The sequence below is a fragment of the Perca fluviatilis genome, chromosome 20 (genome assembly GCF_010015445.1).
Source record: "Perca fluviatilis chromosome 20, GENO_Pfluv_1.0, whole genome shotgun sequence".
Classification (NCBI taxonomy): Eukaryota; Metazoa; Chordata; class Actinopteri; order Perciformes; family Percidae; genus Perca; species Perca fluviatilis.
The window spans coordinates 13,223,972-13,249,148 of NC_053131.1; the positions used below are offsets into that span (position 1 = coordinate 13,223,972).

A 25,177-nucleotide genomic window follows, 5' to 3' on the forward strand; every position below is an offset into this window, starting at 1 on the left:
TTCTGCTTGCGCTTCTGTTCATTACGCCTTTTTTTTAACATTGCGATTTACCTCAACCGCACAATATTAATTCATAAACCCGTTCCACGCACAATAATTCTGAGGAGCTGATTAAAAATGCCTTTGATTTGAAAGTCATTCCCATCTCATTCCATGTTAACTTATGTTTCCTCATCAGCAGCTCCCTCTGTCTCTGTGACCATAAAGCCGAAGTGCTAGCCATGCCTTGAGCTGAAATCACTCATGGTAATAGCGCGGCTGAATCATCATATCCCATAGACAGCAGATTCATCAAGCCGACCCACTCCAGACTCATATACTATACTGTAATGGCTGCGGCTGGCCACAAAAAAATTAACCATAGGCTTCACTTTACATCTCTTATGTGAGCAGAGAAGTGCAAAGCCCATTTCTTTCCCGCAGTTTGTGACATTTCTGGATTCGTGCCCAGAGATAAGAGTGTGAGATAGGATTTGTGATGTAATACAGAGATTAGAGGAGGGGTGTGAAAAGTACGGCACACTTTTGAGCAGTGTCGCCGCCGCCTTCCTTTTAGAGATGGGTTCTGTTGTGTTGCATGGGGCCAGAGGCTGCATTTAAAGAAAGACTGTGGATGTCAAAGCAGGTTGATAAGTCAGCCAAGTGGTGTCAGAGAGGGATGGTTTCCCCTCACTAACACCTGGCCCCAAATAAATGTCAGCACAGTGGCCGGTGAATGATGACTGTATAAGGGAGTCCCAGGCATGTGTCTCACTCACTTATCACTCCATCTCCTTTACTTTGGCGGAAAGTTTACTTTGTCTGTCTGGGATGATACGGATCTTGCTTGTTTCAATGGTTTTAATCTCTTCAGGAGAGATGGAATCTGTGTGGCAGCTGTGTCGAGTGAGATGGCACTGAGTGGCAGATCTCACTCTGATAACAACAACCCTCCATCTATTTCCCTCCCTTCTCTCCTTTTTTTCTCCTCCCTCACATCCTTTCCTACACAAGCTTCTTCCTTTTCTTTGATTTTATTTACTATTTTCCTTGAGCTGTTTCCTACTTCCCCTGTCTTTCATCTATGATCTATCTGTTTGTCTTTGACTACTTTCTTCTTTCTGTTCAATGTATTTTTGGAAATAATCACCCAGGGATTTTTTTGATTCTGGACATTCGGAAGAAGAACATCAAAAGTGGCTAGTTTCGCATATTTTTACTGCGGCCTTATCTTCACCGGTCCAGTGCTTCGAATCAGAAACAGTAACATTGTGCAGCTTTTGCTCTTGTCCTCCCTCACACCTTCCTCTCTTTCTTATATCTCCAGACATCCTCTCTCCCTCCCTGCCTTCCTCGCTGTCCCTTGGGCATTGAGCTGTTAATTGCCTTTTCCATGTGGAAGTCTCTTACTTCCTTCAAGCTTTCTTAGGGCTCTCAGGAGCAATGGCATGTCTGGCTGTTGCAGTGCAGGGATAAGAATCAGGGAGTACGCTGGAGGGCATGGAGTCTAACTGGACTGCACAACCTGTTTTATCAGTCTCACAGGCCAGAAACAAAGGTCACTGACACTATATTGTGGAGGACTGTATTATAAAGAGTTTATTCTGATAGTCTAGACCACGTCCTAATTGGCCCTCCACAGAAAGATTGGGACTTTCCCTGGTGTCCTGATGAAGTTTGAGTCAATTCAAAAGCATTACTTGTTGTTTCCCTTATTGTACAGCAACACTCACAGCTCGGTAAGGCTGTAGTTACGCACAGTGGTGTAACATCAGCACTTTAATATGCAATCACAAGAACAATTTTAATATACTGATGTTTAGCACCATGACTATAGTTTAGCGTGTGAGCTTGCTAAGATGCGCTAATTACCCCTAAAGATGAAGAGCAATTGAGTGTTGATAAAAATATAATTAAAGGGAATCTTTGCCGATTTTAAACTGGCTCTGTGTCAGTACGGTACATGCAGATTAACGCATTTTTGCATCATCTGACTTTTGCTGGCAGGTGAGCGGGGAGGTCCAGGCGCTGGCGGCATGGGAGAAGACTGGGCGCCGTTCATCTGGATGTACTGCCTGCGCTGGAGTAGAATATCGGCAAAGTTTTCCTTTCGTTTGCAGGTATTTGGTTTTGGGCAAATTCAAATTTTGACCTGATGATGGTGCTACATGGAAAGTGAAGGGATCATTGACACCATTACATTTTATCCAGTGTGGTACATGAATACCAAAGTTCATGGCAATCCAGCCAATAGTTGTTGAGACATTTCACTTAAAAACTGCAAATGTCAACCTCATGTTAGCACTCGAGGAAAAAGTCATTGGATTACTGGTGGGTGGTGATGGCACAGTGGATGTGACACTTGCCTTTGGTGTGAGAGATCTGGGTTCGATTCCCACTGCGGTACATCAACCAATGTGTCCCTGAGCGAGACACTTAATCCCTAGTTGCTCCAAGGGTGTTCAACCTCTGACATATATCTAATAATTACCAAAAAGTAGGCTTCATCTTCTAGGGATGATGGATGTCTATACAAAATCAATCCATCTAATAGTTGCTGAAATATTTCAGTCTGGACCAAGGTGGTGGACTGACGACATTGCTATCCATAAATTTGCTGCTAGCATGGCAAAAAGTGAGCAATTTAATCACATTAAACCTAATCAACTTGTTTTAATTCTAATAATGAATGTCCAATAAAATTGCTTTGAAGCCAACAACTCCCACTTCACTTGTTTTAGCCTCTGGCCCTCCATGCCAAATTGCTCTGGCATCCCAGTGCTCAACTTAAGTGCAGAAGGAGAGAATGCTGTGAGAATCCAGCTTGTGATTATGTGGGTGGTGTTGATGATCACTCTCAGCTGGCAGGCATCGTGTGTGTTCAATATTTGCTGTGGGCCAAGCTCAAACCACAAATCCTCCTCTCACCAGCACCACGTGACCACAGTCGTTGGATACATGCTGTTTTATCCATTGCGCCGTTATAAAATATCCATGTCAACCTGCAATGCAAATACACTTAACTTGTGTTTGGAGTGAGTTTATGGCATGGGGATTCAGTGCATCACTCAGTATCAGCCACATAAGAGGGGTTGTAATGTATGTGAGTATACGTTTTTTTTTTCTTCTGCTCTGCACAAATATGAGGATTTAGTTCTTCTGCTTTGAGTGAAAACATCTATAGTTTAATATGTATTTCAATACGCTCTTTTACTGCATGTGTGTATAATATAGTATCACAGACAGCACCTTGACAGAACCCTGTAAAAAGCTGCCAGAGGCCCTTTTAAAAAGCTGCAAGGATTGAAGCAGCAGCAACGGCAAAGAGGAACAGATAAACCTCTGTGGTGTCAGTCTGTGAATCTGTATGCCATAAAGACCTCCTCCCCACCCCGAGTATGACAGCGCTATTCAGAAGGAGCCACCCCCGTGGTGCAGAGGACAGACAAGGGCAACAACCGGAGCGTACAGTACCACCAGTGGAGCCAACAACTCCTCCTCACAAAAAATGCCAAGTGTCAGTCAGAAAGCTAACGAGCTTACAGACATTTAGGAGCAATTTCATTGCGGTTTGGCAGTGTTTTACATGTATCCTTTGGTGATTTAAATTAGGGCTGCACAATTAATTGTATCAAAATCGCAATATGGACTGGTGCAATATCCAAATCGCAGGGGGGGGGCGAAATATATGTCGAAGCATTCTGAATGAAGTAAAGTGCTGCTGCAGGGATTTCCCAGCCTACAAATCGTATCCTACAGACTAAAGAAAAAAAATCTTTGTTTGGTACAGATCCTCGCAAAAATCCCACTATAATCAGTTTAATTTTCATATTTTTCAATTAAAATGAGAATAATGATACAAAAATGATCATTCCCTCCAATATCGTGAATCATATCGCAATATCAGTCAAAACAATCGCAACTACATATTTTCCTCATATCGTGCAGCCCTAGTTTTACATTTACACTAGACTTTTGGAACCTCAGCTAAGCATTTTTTAATGCCCATGAGGCATGTAAGAAAAACCAGTTGGCCTTTTGGCTGCAGGGGTTAAGGAGAGTAATTGTGGTCCAATCCTGACAAGACCACTACTAATTCTACTGTATGTCGCCTAAAGCAATATATGTAATTTTTGGAAGGAATAAGTTTCTCCATCGACCCCTCTGCTGAAATGTTCTTGAACAAATCTGTACCAGCTGCAGGGTACTGCTCTGGAACTGACCGTGCCACTGGCCTTTAGAAAAAGTGCCATCAAATGAACATTGATCTGTGTGAATTCTTCTTTAAGCATTGGTTCATCTAAATTACACAAAGGCATTTAAAAACTGTTTTATCAAAGAAAAAAATCCACACTAATGGCGCTTTTCCATTACATGGTACCTGCTCGACTCGCCTCGACTCTACTCGCCTCGACGCGCTGTGCGTCCGTTTTCCGTTGCAGATTTTAGTACCGCCTCAGCGTGGCTGGTCGTCATAGCGACTGCCGTGGGCGTGGCTTAGTAGCGTTGCTTTAATGGCTTTTCCCCCCCGACTCATTTCCTGGTTCTCCGTCTCCGTAAACAACATGATATCAAAGAGATAGTTAACGTTTACTGCTCCAGATTTCCCACCGTGGTCAGAAAGAACAGGGGAGACACTTTGTTTCTCTCACATATATATGACTCTAGAGTCGCTACTCGCTGTGGAGATAATCGCCGTCACTCTCTCACTTCTCCCTCGCTCACCAGCTCCCCACACACACACACACACACACACACACACACACACACACACACACACACACACACACAAGCGCACAAGTATAAACATCAGGCCACTTGTATGCTACGGAGAAAGCTCTGCGTGGAGCCTCCGGCAGCAAAAAAAACACCGCTGGCTAAACTATTTAAAAATGCCGTCTCTCGCTAGCAATGCAGTGATCAGTGACTATTCTTTCCGACCAGTCAGCAGCCTGCAGGTTTTCACGTCACCTTTTCGGCTCGCCTCAGCTCGCTTGGAACCTCGACTGAGGTGGTACTAAAAAAAGTACCCGTTAGCAGGTACCAGGTACTTTTTTTCGTAATGGAAAACCAAAAAAGGAGAGTAGAGTCGAGGCGAGTCGAGCAGGTACCATGTAATGGAAAAGTGCCATAAAGGGCTGACAATAAGTGATGTGGGTCATCCAGGGCTAACAGGAACTGTACTGGAAATGGATGTCTCTGGATTTTTGGTTTATGTACATTTTCAATATTGCAGTGGGTAGATATCTCAAGCTGTCACGGCTCACAACACCGGCTGAGTCATCAGGCATCGAGATCCTGAACAAACTATATTTTACAAGTGAGAGGGGTCTAGCTAACGTTAGCTGTCTCTCTGTCACAGGTCTAGATGTCTAGATGAGATGATGCCAAGTGACCACACTGTCAAAACTCACAAAAGACAGCAAGCGGGAAGACCTGTAACCTCAGCACTCGGTACGTTACCCTGTAGAATCATGATATGGATATAACGTGCATGGAAGTCATGTTGTAACATAAGGAGTGCTTACATCACAAATTAGACCAAGCAGAAATTGGGAACACTAACTAACTTACTGTCACGTAAGGAAAATATATACAATTTAACTTGACTTCATTATGCAAAATATAGCTTTGACCAAATGAGTACACAAATAAACCAAACACCAAGGATGCTTTTTTTTTTTTTTTTGGAAGCAAAAATGAAATTTGACACACTTTAAACCAAAATTATCTACATAGCTAGATATCACTGGAGGTAAACAAGAACATACGTTTCTTTGTAATTCGACCTGTATAATTAATGTGTAAATATAGTGTGTGTGTGTGTGTGTGTGTGTGTGTATATGTGTGTGTGTGTGTGTGTGTGTGTGTGTGTGTGTGTGTGTGTGCGCATTTACCTGGCCAGATATTGTCCTGAGGAGGGCAGCTCTTGTTTGTTTGGTTTGTCGTAACAATTAACCACGTTTGGAATCAGCGCCAGGTCCGGGCTCACCATGGTCGCCGTAGTGACTGCGCGGCCGATCAACTGCAAAGCATCCCGGATGTAGAAGCTGATCGGCTTGCGGCCCACCTCCCCGTAGGCTAACAGTCCAAGGGGACCTCCCAGAGTGTGGAGCGAATCTGGAGACAAGGGATATCCCATGATCCACTGCAGTGCTGGTAGTAATGGAGCGAGGCGCTGAGCGGCCCGCAGGATGGAGGAGAGGCACTCGGGGTCAGATCCCAGGAGGAGAACGGAGGAGATAGGAGAGGGGGAGCGCAGGAAACGGGTGGAGAGGATCTTCAAAGCCTCCTCTTCCCTCTGATCCTCTTTCTTCTCCTCCCTGGTCTCCCCCCTTCTATCCGCGCCCCCGGAGATGAGGGTCATGTTGATGATATCCCACAAATGCCAGTTAGAACCGCTGTGCATCTGCAGGTGAGACAGCAACCCTTCACCCCCTTCCTCCCACCCGGGGCAGATCACAGCTGCTCCTCCCCAGCTGCTTTCCCCCCGGCTTCCTCTGTCCCTGTCCCCTTCTCTCCCCTGCAGGACCGCCAGCAGCAGGCTGCCTAGGGTTGATGGAGGCACACGGGCTGACATCTGCAGGTGGAATCGGTTCTATCAGAGAGGACAGGAAGGAGAATGTGAAAGTGGAAAGAACAAAAAAAAAGAAGAGGGCCCAAAGAGAGACAAAAAAAAAAGCGAGACAGTTCAGGGGAACATGAGGTAAAATGATACAGGAGCGAACAAAAAAGGGAGAGAAGAAAGGCAAAAGAGAAAACAAGCAACAAAACAGAGATTAATAGATACAGCCAAACCCCAACACCTCCGGGCTGAAGAACATAAAATCACATTAAACGCAGCTTTTATGAGCGCCTGAGTACTGCAAAAACAATCCCTGTTGCTGCAGTAATTCACCACAACGCTGATCAGAAACAATCAGTCACATTTGTTCATTATCTCGCACTCTGAATGAGAAGAGCCGCGCCGATACAAACAAGGAGTCAATGATTCGCATCTAATCGGCAACATCACAGTTGGCTTGGCAAGACAACAGTAGCATCCACAGTTCATCCAGAAGCCTGCATTCCCAAACCCCAGTGAAAACACTGGCTTGTTTCATACTGTTCCAAAATGGATAACACTGTTGTCCTTGAATGCAGCTCACAGATGGACCTTCCCCCTCCTTCCTTTGGGGCTTCTATCCATTTGTCATCCTATCAGTGCTCCAGGCAAGGTTGAGGCGGGAGACGGCTTTAATATAGAGAGTCCAAAGTTAGGCTTAACATGGCTTAAGATTTGCACCCCCTCTTTGAACTGAGATGATAGGTAGGCACTGCACACTATGCTCATAAACACCCTCTGGCACAAATGCCTATGCATTTTCATGCATCTTTATAACATATGCAGATGAGCACACACACATGCACACGTGCATGCACACACAAGATAGGTTTCAGGTTACAAAGCACAACACACTGGATTTGAATTATATGCCTAACACACACATATAGATAAAAGAAAGATACACATCCAAAAGTATGCACAAAATACACACACACACACACACACACACACACACACACACACACACACACACACACACACACACACTTAATTAAATCAGTCCATATACAAAAAAATCCATGCAGGTACATACAGTATGCGTAGAGGAACTTCTGGAATACACACTTGCACTCATGTGTGTCTGAAGATGAAATATCTAAACCCAACCCACACACGTTCATTCAAATGGAAATATCCCACCCGGGAGTACAAAGTAAACAGAGGGACCCTCTGCTGAAAGTCCTTGAGTCCCTTAAGAGAGTAAGAAGAAAAAAACATTTGAGTCTCTGAAGTCTGCAAAGACATGGATGAATTAATGCAGCGTATGTATTTATCCTCCTGAGAGAGGCTAGGAGTGTGTGTGAAGGGACATGTGAAAATAGGCCTCTTCGTTTGAAGTCAATGGGGGGGCCAGAAAGGTAGCGGTGGAGGGTGGGTGGGTTTTTTGTCGTGAGACGGCAGCGGGTGGCACAGAGGAATAGAGATAGGAAGGAGGTGCCCGCTACAGGTGTGTGAATATAACTGCCAGGAATGAAACTAACATCATGCATATTTTGTCGAAGGACCCCGAGAGCCCAAAATGTGACGATAGAAGATCAAAACAGAGCCTCAAGGCAGCTGGAGGAATTAGCATGTAAATCCACATCTGCTTTTATTCTAAGTTCCTCTAGGTAAAATCCATCTATGCCATCTATCCTTTAAATATTTATATATGGCCAAATGTTAATGTATGGCTATGTTAGGTTGCTGAATAAAATATGCTTAAAACATGGCAAAAAAGCCACAGAAATGAGACATTGTGACAAGTCTAAACAGCAGATGAAAAAAAACACTGTAAATCATGCTCCGAATAAATACAGCTTGTTAGAAAACCACAGACGGAATCTTAGAAAATATATCATTGTCAAATTAATTGTAATAATGATCAAGTGCAGTACATCCCACAGCTGTGTCAGCGGTTTTGTACCACTGTTATTTTATTATTTCTCTTGCACTGACAGTTACTGCTAACTTGGTTCACTTTCATAGAGATGCTTTTACAATTTCATTTACATTTGAGGCGTTTAGCCTGGGCCCTTATCCAAAGCGACTTGCAATGAGCACAACGATAGAATTACTTCAAGAGTGGGGAGAATAATAATAAGAGCTACCCGGAGCATTATGGAAGTTGTATTTATAGTTTTTGCTGTTAGGACAGAAAGCAAATTAGAGTGAATGGAGGAGGCAGATGTGGGAGCTGTGATGCGATTCTAAAGAGATAAGGTGATATGAAGCTTTTCTTAAAGGCATGAGTTCCAGCCCATAAGATGGGAAAGCACTCTGCTGTTTTGACTGGAGGAGGAACGACTTATTCAGAAATTCTGTGGGCAGTCGAACGTGACAAGCACCAAAGTGGATGAAACTTTAAAAAAAAAAGCACATAACTGGAGTTATTGCCTATTATGAGTGCAGTCGCTACTTGACCGCATTTGAATGTTTTGGCACAATTAATTACAATGATATATTAGAGCAATAACTCCCAAAAGAACATTTTCTGCTAAATGCTTATAGGTAGAAATGTGATGTACAGTACTAAAAGAATAAAAAAAAAGTCTTGTTCAAAGTAATGTACATTAAGAATACAAAACAGCATCAAGTATGAAAGTTCAGTAAAATGTTTTAAACGGAGTAAACCCAAATGGCTCTGTGCATTGGAAATACCCAGAATACATCAAGCCTAGGTGTGGTTTCAACATGTTTTAGCTTTAGTATTAGGCTCATATTAAGTGTGAGCAGCAGGGAGAGTTGACTTTGTTGTGCTGCTGTTGGACTGAGAGAGAGCCTACACCGGTTTTGCCTACTTGTCTTTTGTTGAGATCTGTCAGGCTGTGTTCTAGTCTCGCATTGCCAGACCTATCTCCACAGCGCTGTGGAGTAAGGTCTGGCTCCTCCACACACACATACATTGCAGGATAGGAGAAAAAAAATTAAAAAAACGCTCTGGGTTGTTTGCATTTCTTTAGATCAATCAAAATCGTCTTTGGTTGCACAAAGCTCCGGACGAAGTGACGGTCGCTCTGCAGAATGGTCTCGAAAAGGAACTCGTTTTGGTGAAACATTTGCACCCTGCAAAAATAAAAAAAATAAAAAAATAAAACACCACATAAAATATGAAATGAAGTTAACTGTTCACACAATCAACATGGCAGCACGATTTTGCGTAAACATACACGCCACTTTTCTAAAGCCAAATGGCGTGTTATCTGTACGTATTTTGAGCTATCCACGTGCATGTCTATGCTGTATACAGCGGATGTAAACATACACACATCTTACTGCGAGAATGTGCTGTACTATCACGAGAACAATGTCACATGCGTGTAAAAAAAGTTTGGGTTTAGGAAAAGAACATTGGGAAAGGCTTTAGTAACAAAAAAAAAGGTTGACAAACGTCATATGCGGGACGCCATCCCAGCTCTCCTGGGTGAAAGTCATGTGTTTTACCCATCCGTGGACTTACATCCTTTCATACTACTCGCTACAGTGAAAATTCACATGTAATGTAGGTCAATGGCGGCCGAACGGCGTTGATAAACACGCTAAAAAGCGATTATGCGTCTTGATAACACGCAAAAACAGCATACGAATTGGTGTGTCATACATACGCCACTTATTGAGATCAGTCTGACACAATACAGTAACGTGAGCTACCTTTATTTAAATTAGCTGGATACATGGTTAAAAGTAATTTGCTATCGCCGTATGTACGTCGTCCATAGCAATCCCTACTAATCGGTCCCAAAATGTCCCAGTTAGATAGTAAATGCCGTAAACATATTCTTTGTAAATCTTTACAATCAGTCCCTGAAAGAACCAAGCAGGCCTGCCTTGTTGCATGTTCCAAAATGTCTTCATAAGTTGCCATTATAAACACGTGACTTGCTCGCTCCAAGTTTGTTGTTTCCCATATCGAAGGGATTTTATGAACGGCAACACACAGAGAGCGGAATGTCAGGATTTTTCCTGGAAATGTACTTCCATTGATGCATACTAGCTGTGTTCAGACAGACAACAGCACTGAATGAAAAATGTAGCCATCTCGTTTATTTAAATGAGGCCACGTCGGTGATGAAGTAGGGGGCCCCAACACTGGAGGCTCTGGTAAAACAATGATTAACTTTTGCAGTAAAGCATACATTGCTGGTGAATAGAGTGACTATAATAGAACAGAAAACCTTGATTAAGACGTAATTGACTGAACGCAATTTGGGCTGACTACAGTGGGCCACTTCTTGAGCCGCTGGTGCCAACCTATGGTTAGCCCCAAAAAGCCTACCCCCAGCCAGCCTCTATTTCGTTCCCTAAATCATTACATTTTCCTTTTACACACATACACATGGCCGCACTTTATGTCATTTATGAAAACTAATAAAGAGCCGCTTGCCACACATTCTTAAACCAGGCTGAAATCATCTTTAATCAAACAATGACAAAATCCTACATGTATCATCTTAGAGTATTTCAGTTTAATAAGAACAATGAAATCCCTGTCAGTCATCACTCCAGCCTAATCCCGCCTGTCTTAAAATAAGCTGGCAGCATCAGTGTTTATCCCTGTGACACACTAACGTATTTGTGTATAATGTATGCGTATATGTCTGCATACTTGCGCGATTGCTAATGACAGCTCTTCAAGTCCACTGAGGCACACTGGATGATAACTTGTCTTTGTTTTTGACATCCTGTGCTTTTGCCTCAGGTCGGGGCCAACTTTGCTGTTACACTTATCAGACTTTTCAATTTAAAATGTCGAACCTGGGTCGAGTTTTGCTCTCTAGAGGAATGCAGGCGGTATATTTTTATGATGTCACAGTCTAGACAAGATAAAAGGGGGCTGTACTGTCTGTAACTGGAAAGTTTGCAGACTACTGACAGTTTATTCGGAAACACAGACGCCTGTCTATGATTTGCGGGGATTCTTTTTTTCAGCGTTCAGGGACCAGCTGGACACAAGGTGCTGTCTCATGTCCAGCTATACTGCTCAGGTCAATCCTGATCCAGGTTGATCTTTTTATCTAAAGTACACAGGTCTTTTCAGGCTTAGTTAGGAATGCAATGGATGTTTGATCTAAGCAGCGACTCATTTTCAACCTGTAAGGACCTCCAGTGTGTGTGTGTGTGTGTGTGTGTGTGTGTGTGTGTGTGTGTATTTTTGTCTGTATGCTCTTATCTTTTTTCTCTTCTCAGGTAAAAGCGCGCCATCCACAAGCACAAGCTTATACAGACTCAGGATGCAAGATAAGCACAGCTAAAAGGAATGTCAGCATTATTCCGGTATAAAATATAAAATCCATACCCCTTCTTGCACATGTGCAAATTAGGAGCCCAGAACTGAACCTTTGCCTCTTCATAACAAATCCGGAGTAATGTCTGATGCGCTTGCCCAAAGATTTTCAGGTCTTCAAAAAAAATAAAAAACTGCATGTGTGCAAATAAATGCTCCGACACCCACACACACAGACAGCAGACAGACACATGCAGCACGCACCGGTGCAAGTACACAGAAATACAGTACAAACACGCCATGGTGTGAATACTCATGCATAAACCCAGAGGGATCTGTGGGCAATGTGGAGTAAGCAAACCGACAGGAGTGCGTTGAATCAAAACAGGAGGGAGCAGCTCCCAGTTACTAAGCTCATTCCTTATTTAGGCCTCCATAAGAGAAGCATCAACACTTGGAAGGTGTGCAACCAAACGCACAATGCCAAAAGTAAGAAGAAAAAAAAAAGATTTCCCTTTATAAAGGAGGGGGCAAAGAAGAAACAACAGCACCTGCAGTTTCAGAGCTTATTAGAAAGTAAAAGTTGGAGCAAATAAAACAAAGAGGTGGGACTTGTAGATAAATAGACTCTTTACTTTCATTATACAAGTGCATAATGAAACTTCGTCTGGCTTTCTTCTCCGAGGGGAACTAAATAACAAAAAAATTATGTATGCAAAAAATCTGTGATGATAAAAGAGCAGCAGCATCAGTAAAACTTGGCAGTAAATTGAAAGTGCATACAGTGTACACCAATACTATCTGATAATTGTCTGTGTGTGTTGGAGGGTTTTGGTGGTTAAGGGAAGCTTAAGAGGCCTAAGATGTAAGATGAAGCTCTGAAAAAAAGCTCTTGTCCTTCCTCCACAGCTTCAGGCTGGGGATGGGTTTAACTCGCATGCAGCTCGACTTATTTTGAAAGCTCACTGTACTGTAGCCTCGGTCGGGCTTAACATCGTTTGCATCGAGCAAAGCGTCGTCGTAGACAGCGAAGGCATGCTTTGAGTTGTCCTCACTGTTGCATCCAACAGTGTGGACCTCTGTCTGAGCCCCTGTATGGCTGCTTAGCTTCCTGTTCTGTCCAGAAACAAAGCTCATGGTCAGGGCAGCACTCCAAACAAGAACACTTCAGTGAACACATTAATATTTCACCAGGTGAGTTGGCTGTGTGTTGGGAGGATGGACGGAGTGATAGGAAGAGAGACCGACGGAGGGAGATCGGTGTGTGAATGTGAATATATGTTTGAGATGAAAGATGGGAAAGAAATTGATATGTGGTTTAATATCCGTATTTGTGAAAGGAGGCAAAAGGTGATGGTTTGCATCTGAATGTGTGTGTAGCCGAGAGGAGCAAAGAGAGACAGTGATGGTAGTGTGCCTCGAGGAAGAGAGATATTTTCTCAGCAGGGTGCGAGTCTCATATTTCAAACACCTGAGATGAAAACTGAGCCTATCGTAACCTGAATGTCAGACTAAAATGTCAGAGCAGATGTGGGCTCACATACATGTGTGAAATAATCTCAATCCAAGCAATTTCATTTACCTGCAGTGCAGGAATGGCTTCTGTCAAAGGAGGAAAACAGGAGAAACTAGCATCACACACTTGCATTAGCTTATACATTATGAATAAAGAAACTGTTGGATTTGTGTAATTTTTTCTGACTCTCTCTCACAGTCCAAATAAACAGCTGTGATTGAATAAGGCCAGCCCAAGTTGTTTGCATAGTTAATGAAGCAACACTGAGCAGCGCTCTTTAGTTGACCAGACGGTGGCTAACCGAGCTGTTTGCCATGCTGTTGTGTAATTGTATGCAAATAGCATTGTTTAATTTCCTTACGTCTCCTGGCGCTAAGTGTAATATGGGTGACTTTAATCTTTCTCAGCCATGCTGCCTAGGACTGGAGCTAAGCTTTGTGGGGGAAAGAGGCTGCAGCTGTTAGACACATGTGCAGCTTAGGCACACGCGCAAATGCACACTGGCACACACACACACACACACCAAACTCCCATAAACACACAAGCCGGGTCAAAAAAAATTACACTGACGTGCTTACACATGCATAAAAGTATGCCACACACTCGCACATGCACGCTAAACACAACTGTGAAGCAATCAGCCACTTAACACAGCAAATGACTATGGTTATCTAAGCATAACAGCCTGTTGGCTCAGAGAAACAGGGTGATAAGCAGTAAGATACACACTATTAGGCGCCACCACAGGACTGGCCACAGATTGAAAAAGGGGCTAAATCTTGTTTCACGGTTAACCATTGATGGAGATGGAGCCATGTCTCTCTGATTGTCACTGCTAAATTACATGTGCAAATACCTTGACTCGATCCAGTGGCGCCCACCATCTCCCATTTAGTGATCGAGTGGAAAAAAAGCATGAGGGAGATTCTGGCCTATGGGGGAGCGCGATGAAACAGCAGGCGAAAAATGTACAGCACACTAGTTATTAGGTTTGATTAGAGTCAAGTGGTTGTTCGTCGCTTAGGCTGCTCGTAGATGTGACAATTTGGTGACTGCTGGAAGTATGAGTGTGTTGAGTCCATTAAACATAAAGACCTTGTTAGTTTCCCTGGTTCTGTGGCAGGTCGGGAAGGTGTGTGTGTGTGTGTGGGGGGGGTTATACAGTAACATCGTAAAAACACCATTGTAGTCCTGAGCGATTGTGGGAAAAGCCATAAAAGATTTGACGGGCCATGTCTGTTCCTCCAGGCTCTGAGTTTATGGGGATCATTCCGGATGGGAGAAAAGGCTGAGAGAAAATGGGATTCGCTCATTTTGTATATCGACGTCAAACCAACCGTAATCAAAGTGGATGCGTTTGTGTGGTTGTGCATTTGTGTACGCGTATACAACGTATTTGTCTGTCCATGAGTGTGAAAGTGTCTGCAAGAGTATTTGTGTGCTGCGTGTGTGCGCGAGTGTGTAAATGTGAATGCCTGTGATTTACAAACCATTTGATGGAATATTGTTCTCAGCGTGGATTCTAATTAATTTGAATGATCAAGACACAGAGCACACCAGCATTTTCCCCGCCTGGAGCATTGTAATCTACAGTAGTACAGAGAGAACCAGATGACTCCTGCACACACACACACACACACACACACACACACACACACACACACACACACACACACACACACACGCCAAGTGCTTTGGGCTTTGTACATTACCAGGAAGAAGTTTTTGCTACACAATTTGAAGTCATACAGTTTAATCAAATGGCAATCCAGAGGGAATTAATAAAATGCAAGTGCATATCAAAGCATGCAAAAGCTTCCCTGTTACTCTGTAGTGTAGGTTAAATGAAGTGATCCAGTGCAGAGTGTTCACCGTCATTATTAGTTGACTTCTGATTTAATGAGCCTCCATGGGCCCCGGGAATGTCCTGGCGTCATCAATAATAATCAGATAGAGAAAACAGCGGGGGGACTGAATGTGCTGTTCTGGACTGGTTAGTCAGGTCTCTAGTCAGCCAGCGTTAGTGCTGAGTGCACTGCTAGCATTGGTGAAGGCTGTCATCTCAGCACGCTGCATCGGCGCCTCTTTTGTCAGGAGATCCTTTGATCCCCTCAGCTGCACAGATACAGGCCCACAGCAGAAATATGCTGAGTGGATTCATGTATCATCCTCCCCCCTACATACAGCCTCTGGCCCTCTCACTATTTATGATCATAATAGCTGCCGTTATTTATTAAAAGAGAGCGATTGTTGTCCTTGCTCTATAGACAATGTTGTTTTCTCTGCCGGAGAGAATAATATTTGTCCTTTTGGTGTGGCCCTGTGTGTGTGTGATATGAGGCGGCGTACTGAATGTGATGGTGATTGATTCCTGTGTTGAGCATTGGAGAGAGGTACAGCGGAAGGCTAATCTGAGTTATGATTGCCACTGTAATCGCATTTTCTGCCCTGACTCATCCATCCACTCTACAGTAGCGAAAACATGCCGTATTCTGATTATGCCGCACATCTGTCAATAACGGGTACTGCACGATAGAGCGGCAACGTGGGCCTGTTCCGTCTCGAACACCTTCCGCTGGTTTTCCATCACCACAATTTTCTAGATCATCCCTCTCTCTCTGCCTTCCACGCCACCCAGTTTTATCTTCCTCTCTCGCTGACTTGCTAACCTGCTGGAGGTGGCGTCAAGCATTTGCAGTAATCATGCCGTCATGTTGGGGGTAAAATAAGCTGTTTTCGGGTGGTTCAGAGGCTGTCAGGGTAGAAAATGGCCTCTTTGCTTGGTTGTAATTCGACCTGCAGGCAGCTAGACCAATGAGACGGCAACATTATTTAGTTACCTTGAGAATGATACCAACAGTTCCCCAAGTACAGATGCAGAGTGGCGTGATGTTATTAAAAGTCAGCCCACGGGGAGCATAGCTGCAAACAGAAAAAAAAACGTCAAGGGGGACACATTTATTCACAACACCCCAGTGGTGAAAGCACGCCATGCCAGTAATGAGGTGTCTAGAGCTTTGGGCACTGGCTGCGTGCCTGTGTACGTGTGATATTTCTTTAGAGTGTGTGTTTGTTTTGGTGAGGGTGTCTGCTCGGATGTGTTACCGAACAACTTCCTAATGGAAAAGAGTCCGGTCGTGTTGAATACTTAATCTCAAACCAGACTTCCCAGGAGTGTTATAACACACCTAGAGAGATGGAAGTCATTTAGGGGCAGTGTGTTTGTGAGAGGAGTGTGTTTTGGGGCAAGGATGTGTGGGTGTGAGAGGGGGGTATGTGTCGGTTCCAGGATGGATGGGCTTGCGGTGAGTAAATGACCTGCCTTGATCAGCTGAGCTCTCCACCCAGACTCCCTGATATCCCCTTTCATCCATCTCTATAAGAGAGAGATGACGGAGAGATGGAGAGGCAGACGGGGAGAGGGAGAGAGAGAGAGAGAGAGAGAGAGAGAGAGAGAGAGAGAGAGAGACTGAAGAGATGAATATGCACAGAAGAGAGTGAACGATTTCAAGCGCAAGAGCGAGCATAAAAGGGGCTAATTAGAGACGAAGGAAAGAAATTTGGGAGCAAGTGCGACAGAGACAGAAGAAGTGAACAAAAAGACTATTAGACTCCAATCTGAATCTGGGGTAATATGTATGACAAACGGCACCAACGCCAGAAGTGCCTCTCTAATGTGACTGTGAGTTCCAGTCGATTGAGGGGCCATTTGGGGTGAGTTGATTTGGGGCACAGATGAACATGTTGTCTGGCCTCAGCCCACTTCTGGTGAGGAAATGAGCAGAATATGTAGAATTTAAAAGCTTCATTTCAAAGTGGAGTATCAACCATTTAGAGAGAGAGAAAAAAAAGAAAAGAATGCTTACTCTGAAAATGACCCCAGGCATCAATGTGAGGCACATTTTAGACTATTAGAAACATGATTCATCTGAATACCTTTTGGCAAATTGTTTTGTGTACTAGATGTATATATAGCATTTTGTAAGGTAATGAAATCCAGCAGTAAAACGTCCTTGTGGCGTGCTCTTGCGGTACCAACCCAATCCGCTGCCCCCCGTACCCCGCCCGCCCTCAGGGGAATCGCGTTAAGATTTCTGATTTGTTCTCGGCGTCAACTTTGGTTTTCTGAGAAAATAGCTCAGAAAGTAATTTTAAAAAGGACATGACTTCTGCATTAGAAAAGCGGGGACAAGGACATGGATACAGATGCCGATAGAAACACTTTCAAGCAGTATGGCTGCACGGAGAAGGAACCTTAAAGGAAAATTGACTCTTATTAAATGAAACTTGTATGAAGTTTTTGGCCATCATTTCTGTCAGTTATACAACTGCACTCTCCAAAGTATTGGCTGAAATCTGGAAACACATTAGTCTCGCATTGCCAGACCTATTTCAACAGCGCTGTGAAGTAACATCTGGCTACACCACAGGTACATTCTAGGATAGGAGGAAAAAACACTGTTTGCATTTCTTTAAACCAATTACAATGGTCTTGGGTGGCGCTAAGCTCCGGACACAGCACCAGTGGCTCTGCAAAATAGTGTTGGGAAGGAACTTGTTTTGGTGAAACATTTGCACCCAGATAAAACAAAACGCCACATTCAATATTAAAAGAAGTTAACTCTTCACACAATAAAGTAACGTAAGCCATTTAAATTCACTGGATACACGGTTAAACTTCATTTGCTCTTACCGGTGTATCGCCGTGTGTACTTTGTTCACAGCAATCCCCACCAATCGGTCCCAAAACATCCCAGTTAGAGAGGAAAGCCTGTAAATCTTTGTAAATCTTTACCATCATTCCCCAAAAGAACCAAGCAAGTCTGACTTATTGCACAATCCAAATTTTCTTCAAAACTTGCCATTTTCATCGTGCAGCTTGCTAACTCGAAATGTGTTGTCGTTTCCCGAAGGGAAGGGATTTTCAGAATGGTAACACACAGAGACTGGAAGCCTGACAGGATAAACCCTGACATCTGGCGTGTGATGCCAGGCTTTATCCTGGAAATGTACTTCCATTGATCCAGACTAGGGAACACAGCAATATGTGGTCCGATAATCAGACAGTTCATACTCAAACCAACCGTTTAACCCGATTATTTTGTTTGGCTAACCTGGCAGTATGTTGAAAACCTCTATGATCGACCCAGGTTGTATTAAACCAGAATTTCTCTTTAAGAATAGGCTGTCCTTTATCGGCTTTCCTATCCAGACACACAGGCAAACGTAAGGCACATGCCCACATAAATCCTGTTCATCTGGGCCTGTCATAGTTTCAGTCTGCCAATAAACTACAGTGCTAATGTTGTTCTAATTAATAACTTTCCAGAGAGGATTACTTGCAGTGGCTACTGCAGCACTAATTCAAGATAGATGTTGACATTTTCTTTACAACAGCTACCATTGTAATATCTATATTTAAACCTTTGTTTATCCTGGGACGATTCGCTGAGCATGCATGTTCTTTTACAGCAACGTACTGGTTGACACTTACACATTTACACACAGTCCTACTCAAAGAGGTGCACAACACCCGCACATCCTTTTATCCTTGAAGGGAGTTAAGTGCCATGCTCAAAGACAGTTCAGTGGACATTTATGAGGGTCAGGAAAGTGTGCATTCACTAACACTCGCATTCATTCACATCAACATATTATGGGATTCAAAACCAATGACCTTGGCTGCCAGCTGTTTTCCCCGTAAGCTGCTACATTATGAATATGCACGCCTCACACTATGTTTTTCATCAGAGACTAAACTACAAAACATAAAAGGACAGCAGTGCAGCTGTCAAATTCAGATTTCAAAATGCAGTAAATGTCTCTCAGGAGGAAAATATTTTGTCCCGTTTCCCCTTCCTTGGATAATAGTATATTTCAGTCATATTTTTGCAAGATGCTTGATTATTCATCCAAACAGAGTTCACTCACAGCTTATGTTGATCTGAGGGTCAAACATATCTGAGGATATAGTTCATCTGCATGCAGAATGCTATTATAAACCTAGTGATGTTTTAAAGATACAAACTTAAACTTTCTGTTGCTGTAATCAAATAGTTGGCTGTGGATACAGATACTATCAGATAACCCAAGTTCAAATTTCAGTTTTTGCGACTACATTTTTTGTGTGCATTCATCCTCCTTACTATCAAGAGCAAAGCAGTAAATCCCTGTCTACTGATTTACAGTTTTTTTTCCAGCAAGTCACACCAGATTTGTGAACCATCTAAATGCATAAACGGTGAATGTATCTAAAGTGTTCAAAAGGAAAATACCCTGTCGCTCTGTTCACTTAATGAACCCATTAAATAAACTAGGATTCCTTCTCAGGGCTAAAGTGGTGTACTTAACATACTCTGGGGGGATGATGATTTAAAAAAAAAAATTGCAAGTAACAAATAAATTTGCACTTAACATAGCCCCTGAGGCCCTTTTTCCTTGTAAATATGCCTTTAGTCATTTTGATGACTCATCCTCCATACAGAGGTCTAATTGTATGCAGCCACCTCTCACTTCAGAGGTAACCTTTAAGCAACCTTAAAGAGACGCGTGCATGGGTTTTAACAAACACCTCCTATTGTTTCATTTCTATTCATAACACCAGCCTCAAACACACCTGCCTGTGGGTGAAAGCACATAAGAATATATCAATAATGCCTTTTCAATCTTTTATGCACCCAGCCCTGTTTATTCGCACTTTGGTAATGCACATATGATGGATACTCGGGGCCTCTGGGCAAAAATGAGCTGGGGCCCCGTTTTGATCCACAGGTACACAGCACATGGCAGAGAGAGACTGTCCTCCCAATAAAAATGACAGCATCAGTTGTTTCAGCAAATACCCCGGAACGAAATACGTTTACGTTCAAGTGGCAAGACCTCTATAGTCTTGGACCCAGGAGACCACCGTTTGCTTCTCTTTTCCTACAGACAGTCAATGTTCCGAAACTCTAACCAAGTAGCTCTTATTGTGGTCTCGCTTTTCCAGATCTTCCTCCACAGCGCTGCGGAGGAGGGTCTGACTATTCCACACAGCATTCGGGGATGGGAGAAAAACGTGCTCTGGTTTATTGGCATTTCTTTAAACCAATCACAATCGTCACGGGTGGCGCCAAGCTCCGCACGGAGCCACTGCAAAGTAGCCTCGGGAAGGAACTTGTTTTAGTGGGACGTGTACGTTCAAAAGTTGTTTTAGTCGTGCGAGAGAAAACTCAGATTGGTCAGATAGTCTAGCTAGCTGTCTGGATTTACCCTGCAGAGATCTGAGGAGCAGTTAACCATAGTCCTCAGAAATCCACCGGAGTTTAAAATTCCAACACAAAGAAAGCGGAAGGTAACGGACATCGGCGAAAAGACATGTATCCGGCGGAATTTCCTGCGGCACCGGAGCAATCCTGGAAGTGGAACGTCATGGATATAGACTACTCTTATTGTAACCATGACGACAAAAATCATACCTTAAAAGGTGCCCTGTGGAGATTTCTTGTGAAAAAACAAAAGTGATATGCTTACACTGAATGTCACTGTTTGAATGTTTACAAAGCAGATCTTTTTGAACATGTTGAGACCTGCTTTCTATCCATGTTTACTTGTTGCAGTCTCCTTATTCCATCTCTTTGTCGAGGCACTGCTAAGTATTGTATATACATGTACGTCCTCATGCATGAGCATGAGACAAACAAAACGGGGAACACTCGTAAAAAATGCTTCTGCAAAATGCTAAAAAATATCCAAACCACAATGTTTCCCTAACCATAATCAGCAAGTTATTTAACCCAACCATGATCTTTCTCTAACAATAACCAAATAGTTTTTCGCCTAAACCTAACCAAATCTTGCAAAAGTACAGTAACTTATAAGGCACTGACAAATGAGCGACAGTGAGAGAATACACAAACCAGCTTCATTATATTTAGCATTGAACCCCATAAACCAACTGCTACTCTAACTGTAAGCATAATATCAACTAAATTAATTCATAAAGTTTTTTTACATAGAGCCTCCCAACCAAATAAGGCATCAACAATGATAACATTTTTTTTTATAAAAATCATTTTAGTTTTTGAATGTGGTTTAGGAGTTCAAATTTGCCATCAGTGAAATTTCCACAAACTATGTGACCTCTGAACAGGGGGCATTTGAAGACCCCGGAGGATTCAGCCAATAAGCATTTTCTGATTGGACTTTGTACAGGGAGAGTCCAGTTGGCTTTAAAGTTTCTTTTAACGGAGATACTGTTTTGGAAGGCTGTGTTGCGTTGGATGCAGAGTCGAGAAAACGCAGAAGCGAACATTCTGGCAGAATCTACAGTACATACTTCTAAGCCAACAAGACTTTAAGACCCCCCTGTTTGTGTACAAATGTAATCACTATACCATTGTTGGGCATTTGGCTTCTTTCCTTTGGGCTACAGTAAAAAAATAAGTCTCTTATCTGGCTCTCTGTTACCTCAGTTTCAGTATTAATTGCTGCATCAAATAAATGGGGCAAATCTATGCACTAGGTCCTAATCACTTATCTGCCATTAGTGCTTCTAGCCAGGGGGTATAATTGAAGCAGTTCACAGTTGTGGAAAATAACTTGATGTTATCATCAACAAAAGGCGCAGGGGTGGCCCACTTAGTGCGAAGCAACTATTGTTGAGTTCAGAGCAAAATACAGGGATTAGATGGCAACGTCTCTGATGCTGAATGTTGAATGTACACATGTACAGCATGATTGTGTTTGAAACAATATGCCTGGGTGTCCATGCATGTATGATAAAACGCAGACCTTTGATGTTGAGTGTATGAAAGGGCGTCAGCACTCGCTAGTGTGTGTGCGCGGTTCTGTACTAGTGCGTACGCTTAAAGGCAACAGACATATCCAGAAACAAAGTCAGCCGTTGATAAGACCCACACTCGCCTCAGAGCCAGAGACCTAGTTCCTCTCTTGACAAAACCCAGTGATAAGTACAGCTCTGCTGCTCAAAGCTGAAGTGCAGAAAAAGAAAAAGAAATAATCTTTCTGTGAACGCCAGCTCAGAGTTTAACACTCCACAAAGTCACCTCCAATTTAGATTCATAAAAAAGATTGCATGTGTCAGATCTTCCTAAGTAGTGGGACTTTTATGTGCCAAACTTCATTTTCTCATTTGGCAAACACCTCCGCACTGTGTGATCTTTCAATTATGAGGGAGCAAATGTGAGCTTGTATGATTTTTGTGTGTGTGTGTGTGTGTGTGTGTGTGTGTGTGTGTGTGTGTGTGTATGTGTGTGTGTGTGTGTGTGTGTGTGTCTGTGTTGTGCATAGGTCAGCGAAGTTACAGTGGTCTGCAATGACATTTGACCCCATCTTGGTCTAACTAAATGAAAGCAATATCCACTGATCTGTGAATGTCCTCCCTCTCCCTTCCTCTCTCCTTCTGCAGCTGCACTTTTCAGTCTCAATTAATATGAAGAGCTGCATTCCTAGTGTTGATTGATGTTGATTGATGTTGATTGAAACATGCAAAGGGCATCAAGGAGCAATGAGAGCTGGCTCGTCAGCCTATAAACGCATGCACGTACGCTGGGCTATGTAAATTGTCTCCACTATGTGTATGAATGTCTGTCAGCACGTGTGCATTGCCGAGTGCGCGTCCCCTTCCACTCAGTATGCCCGAGGAGGAACACATAATTTACAAAATATCACAGATAATCTTGTCGAGATTAACGATCTCATTTCTGATTAATGCCTAATGTTTAATTAACTCAACTTTAGGTCGTCGTCTTGTCGGAGCTTCCCCTGCATAGCAAATAGGCTCCTTGCTCTGTGTCAGGTACGGCAATGGCGCGAGTGTGTATGCCGGTGAGGAAGTGGGACAGATACGTTTTATATTAATCTCCCGGGAAGATATTTATGGGCTAACCGACGCAATGAATAATTAATATTGCCCAAACAAGTTGAAGAATAACAAAATAATAAATAGCACAGTGCAGAATGTGTGAGATGTTTGTACGTAGGTACGCAGGTTTGAGATTGTCTGTGTGCTTGTGTGTGCATACTTAAAAACATGTGCTGTGTCTCAGCTACCCATATTGTACATGTATGTGTGCAGCAAGCACTGAAATGCCTGTCTGTGTCTAATATGATGAAAATACAATAAAGGTGTGAGCACTACTGAGTGTGCATCCACATGCCAAAGCAGGGGAGATTATGCCAACGCTGTGTATAGTATGCATGAGCATGTGTGAGCGCATATTATGTCGGCGATTATACGCTCCTCCTTCTATATAAGACATTTCTTTGAAGCTTAGGTCGGCGTACAAGACAAAGTAACCATGAAATTGACACCCAATCCTGTTGGCCGGTCCACATCCACATCCAAATGAACCACTTAAAACAGTCCTGGGCACAGATTCTGAGCCTTTCTAGTAATAATTCATCAATATGAAATCATTGCTTTTATATTTCCTAGTCAGGAAATGGGAGCCTACGGTGTCTTGAACATTTCCTTTCCCCCTCCTGTCTGTCAGCCCCTCCTACTCCTGCTTCCTTCTCCCGGCTGGCATACCCTGTGCCGGTCTGATAACGTGATTTCACGCAAAAGTGAAAATCCTCCTCGTGTCTGATGTGTGCATCTCTAACTCCATCCCCCCCCCCCCATAACATCCACGCTTTCTCTCCTCTTCCACTACCCCATCTGACATTTGTAGGGCGGCTGCTCAAAAGGGAAAAGGTGCTTTGTGGTCGAAGTGTGTGTGTGTTAGAGAAAAGGTGGGGAAGAAATCAATGTCTTTGGCAGGTGTGTCTTCGTATTAAAGAAAGACAGAGAGGAAGGAGTGTCATTGGCAGGTATGCATGTGTCTCAGAGGTAAATGGGAGCTTTGAAGGGTAGTGTAGCATTTGGGAGTACGTTTAATATCAGATTAGGCATCCGACAGATGAGGATGAGAGAGTGTGTGTGTGTGTGTGTGTGTGTGTGTGTGTGTGTGTGTGTGTGTGTGTGTGTGTGTGTGTGTGTGTGTGTGTGTGTGTGTGTGTGTGTGTGAAACTACACCCCGAAGAGAGATCCAGAGTGAATGATTTTTTGAAAGATAGCCAAGAGATAAAATGACATTTACGGATCAGAACTTCACACGTCTTCCATTCTTGAACATCAGGCAGCGTGTCCTTTCCTTGGGAACGATCTGTCACCTCAGCTGGGCCCCTGAGCTTGGGGAAAAAAAATCATGCAGATGGAAATGCTGTCAAGTAGTACCAGCTTTTTGTGACTCATAGAAAAGCAGGAGAATTTGTGTTCCCGCATAAAGCCATTCCAGAAAAGTTTCTCTTTCTTTCTTTTTACCTGTACATTTTTCACCCAACCATGCACAAGCTTTGTCATATTCACCCTGCTTCACATTCAGAGTTAGGCACTTTCACACCGGTCCTCCTCCATCCTCCACCACTTTGCTTAAAAAGCACCTCATACTGTACTCTCCCCACATTTCCCAGCAGCAACCATAACATCCAAACCTGCTTCTCCGACCTCTAGGCTACTACAGCGACTTATTTACGGAAGCATGAGCAAATCGATCCACATAGGAGTTTTATGGCACTAGGACTGATATGGGATCCTTTTACAGAAAGTGTGAAAGGTTTTGAATAACTATGGAACTCTGGAATCAGCACCAGTGGTTCATTTTCTGTTTGGAAATAAAACATGGGAGTTATGGGAGAGCTCCAGGGGGCGTAATACCCCATTCTCTGCTTCAAAAGGTGGGGTGACCAACTTGCTTGTTACACATAAAAACTGTGTGCATGACACTACACATGAGAATAAAGAATTAGCAGGAGAAGCAAAAGAATAACAGAAAAACAGCCTTTGGCTGCACCCACAAAAGCCCCTCTACTGGCTGATCTGCACCCA

General features: G+C 43.2%; 1 protein-coding gene across 5 annotated transcripts in view; it reads right to left on the bottom strand.

The window, feature by feature from the left end:
• The window catches only part of LOC120549703 (glutamate receptor ionotropic, NMDA 3B-like), a 127,355-nt gene that overhangs the window by 30,946 nt on the left and 71,232 nt on the right, over positions 1 to 25,177 (bottom strand). For all 5 annotated transcript variants that reach the window (XR_005637420.1, XM_039786793.1, XM_039786792.1 and 2 more), the window contains exon 2: positions 5,877 to 6,577. Coding sequence is in view for 4 of the 5 variants with exons in the window: in XM_039786792.1 (XP_039642726.1) it covers positions 5,877 to 6,577 (701 nt within the window). In the remaining variant the exon portion in view is untranslated. The remainder of the gene's footprint in view (positions 1 to 5,876; positions 6,578 to 25,177) is intronic.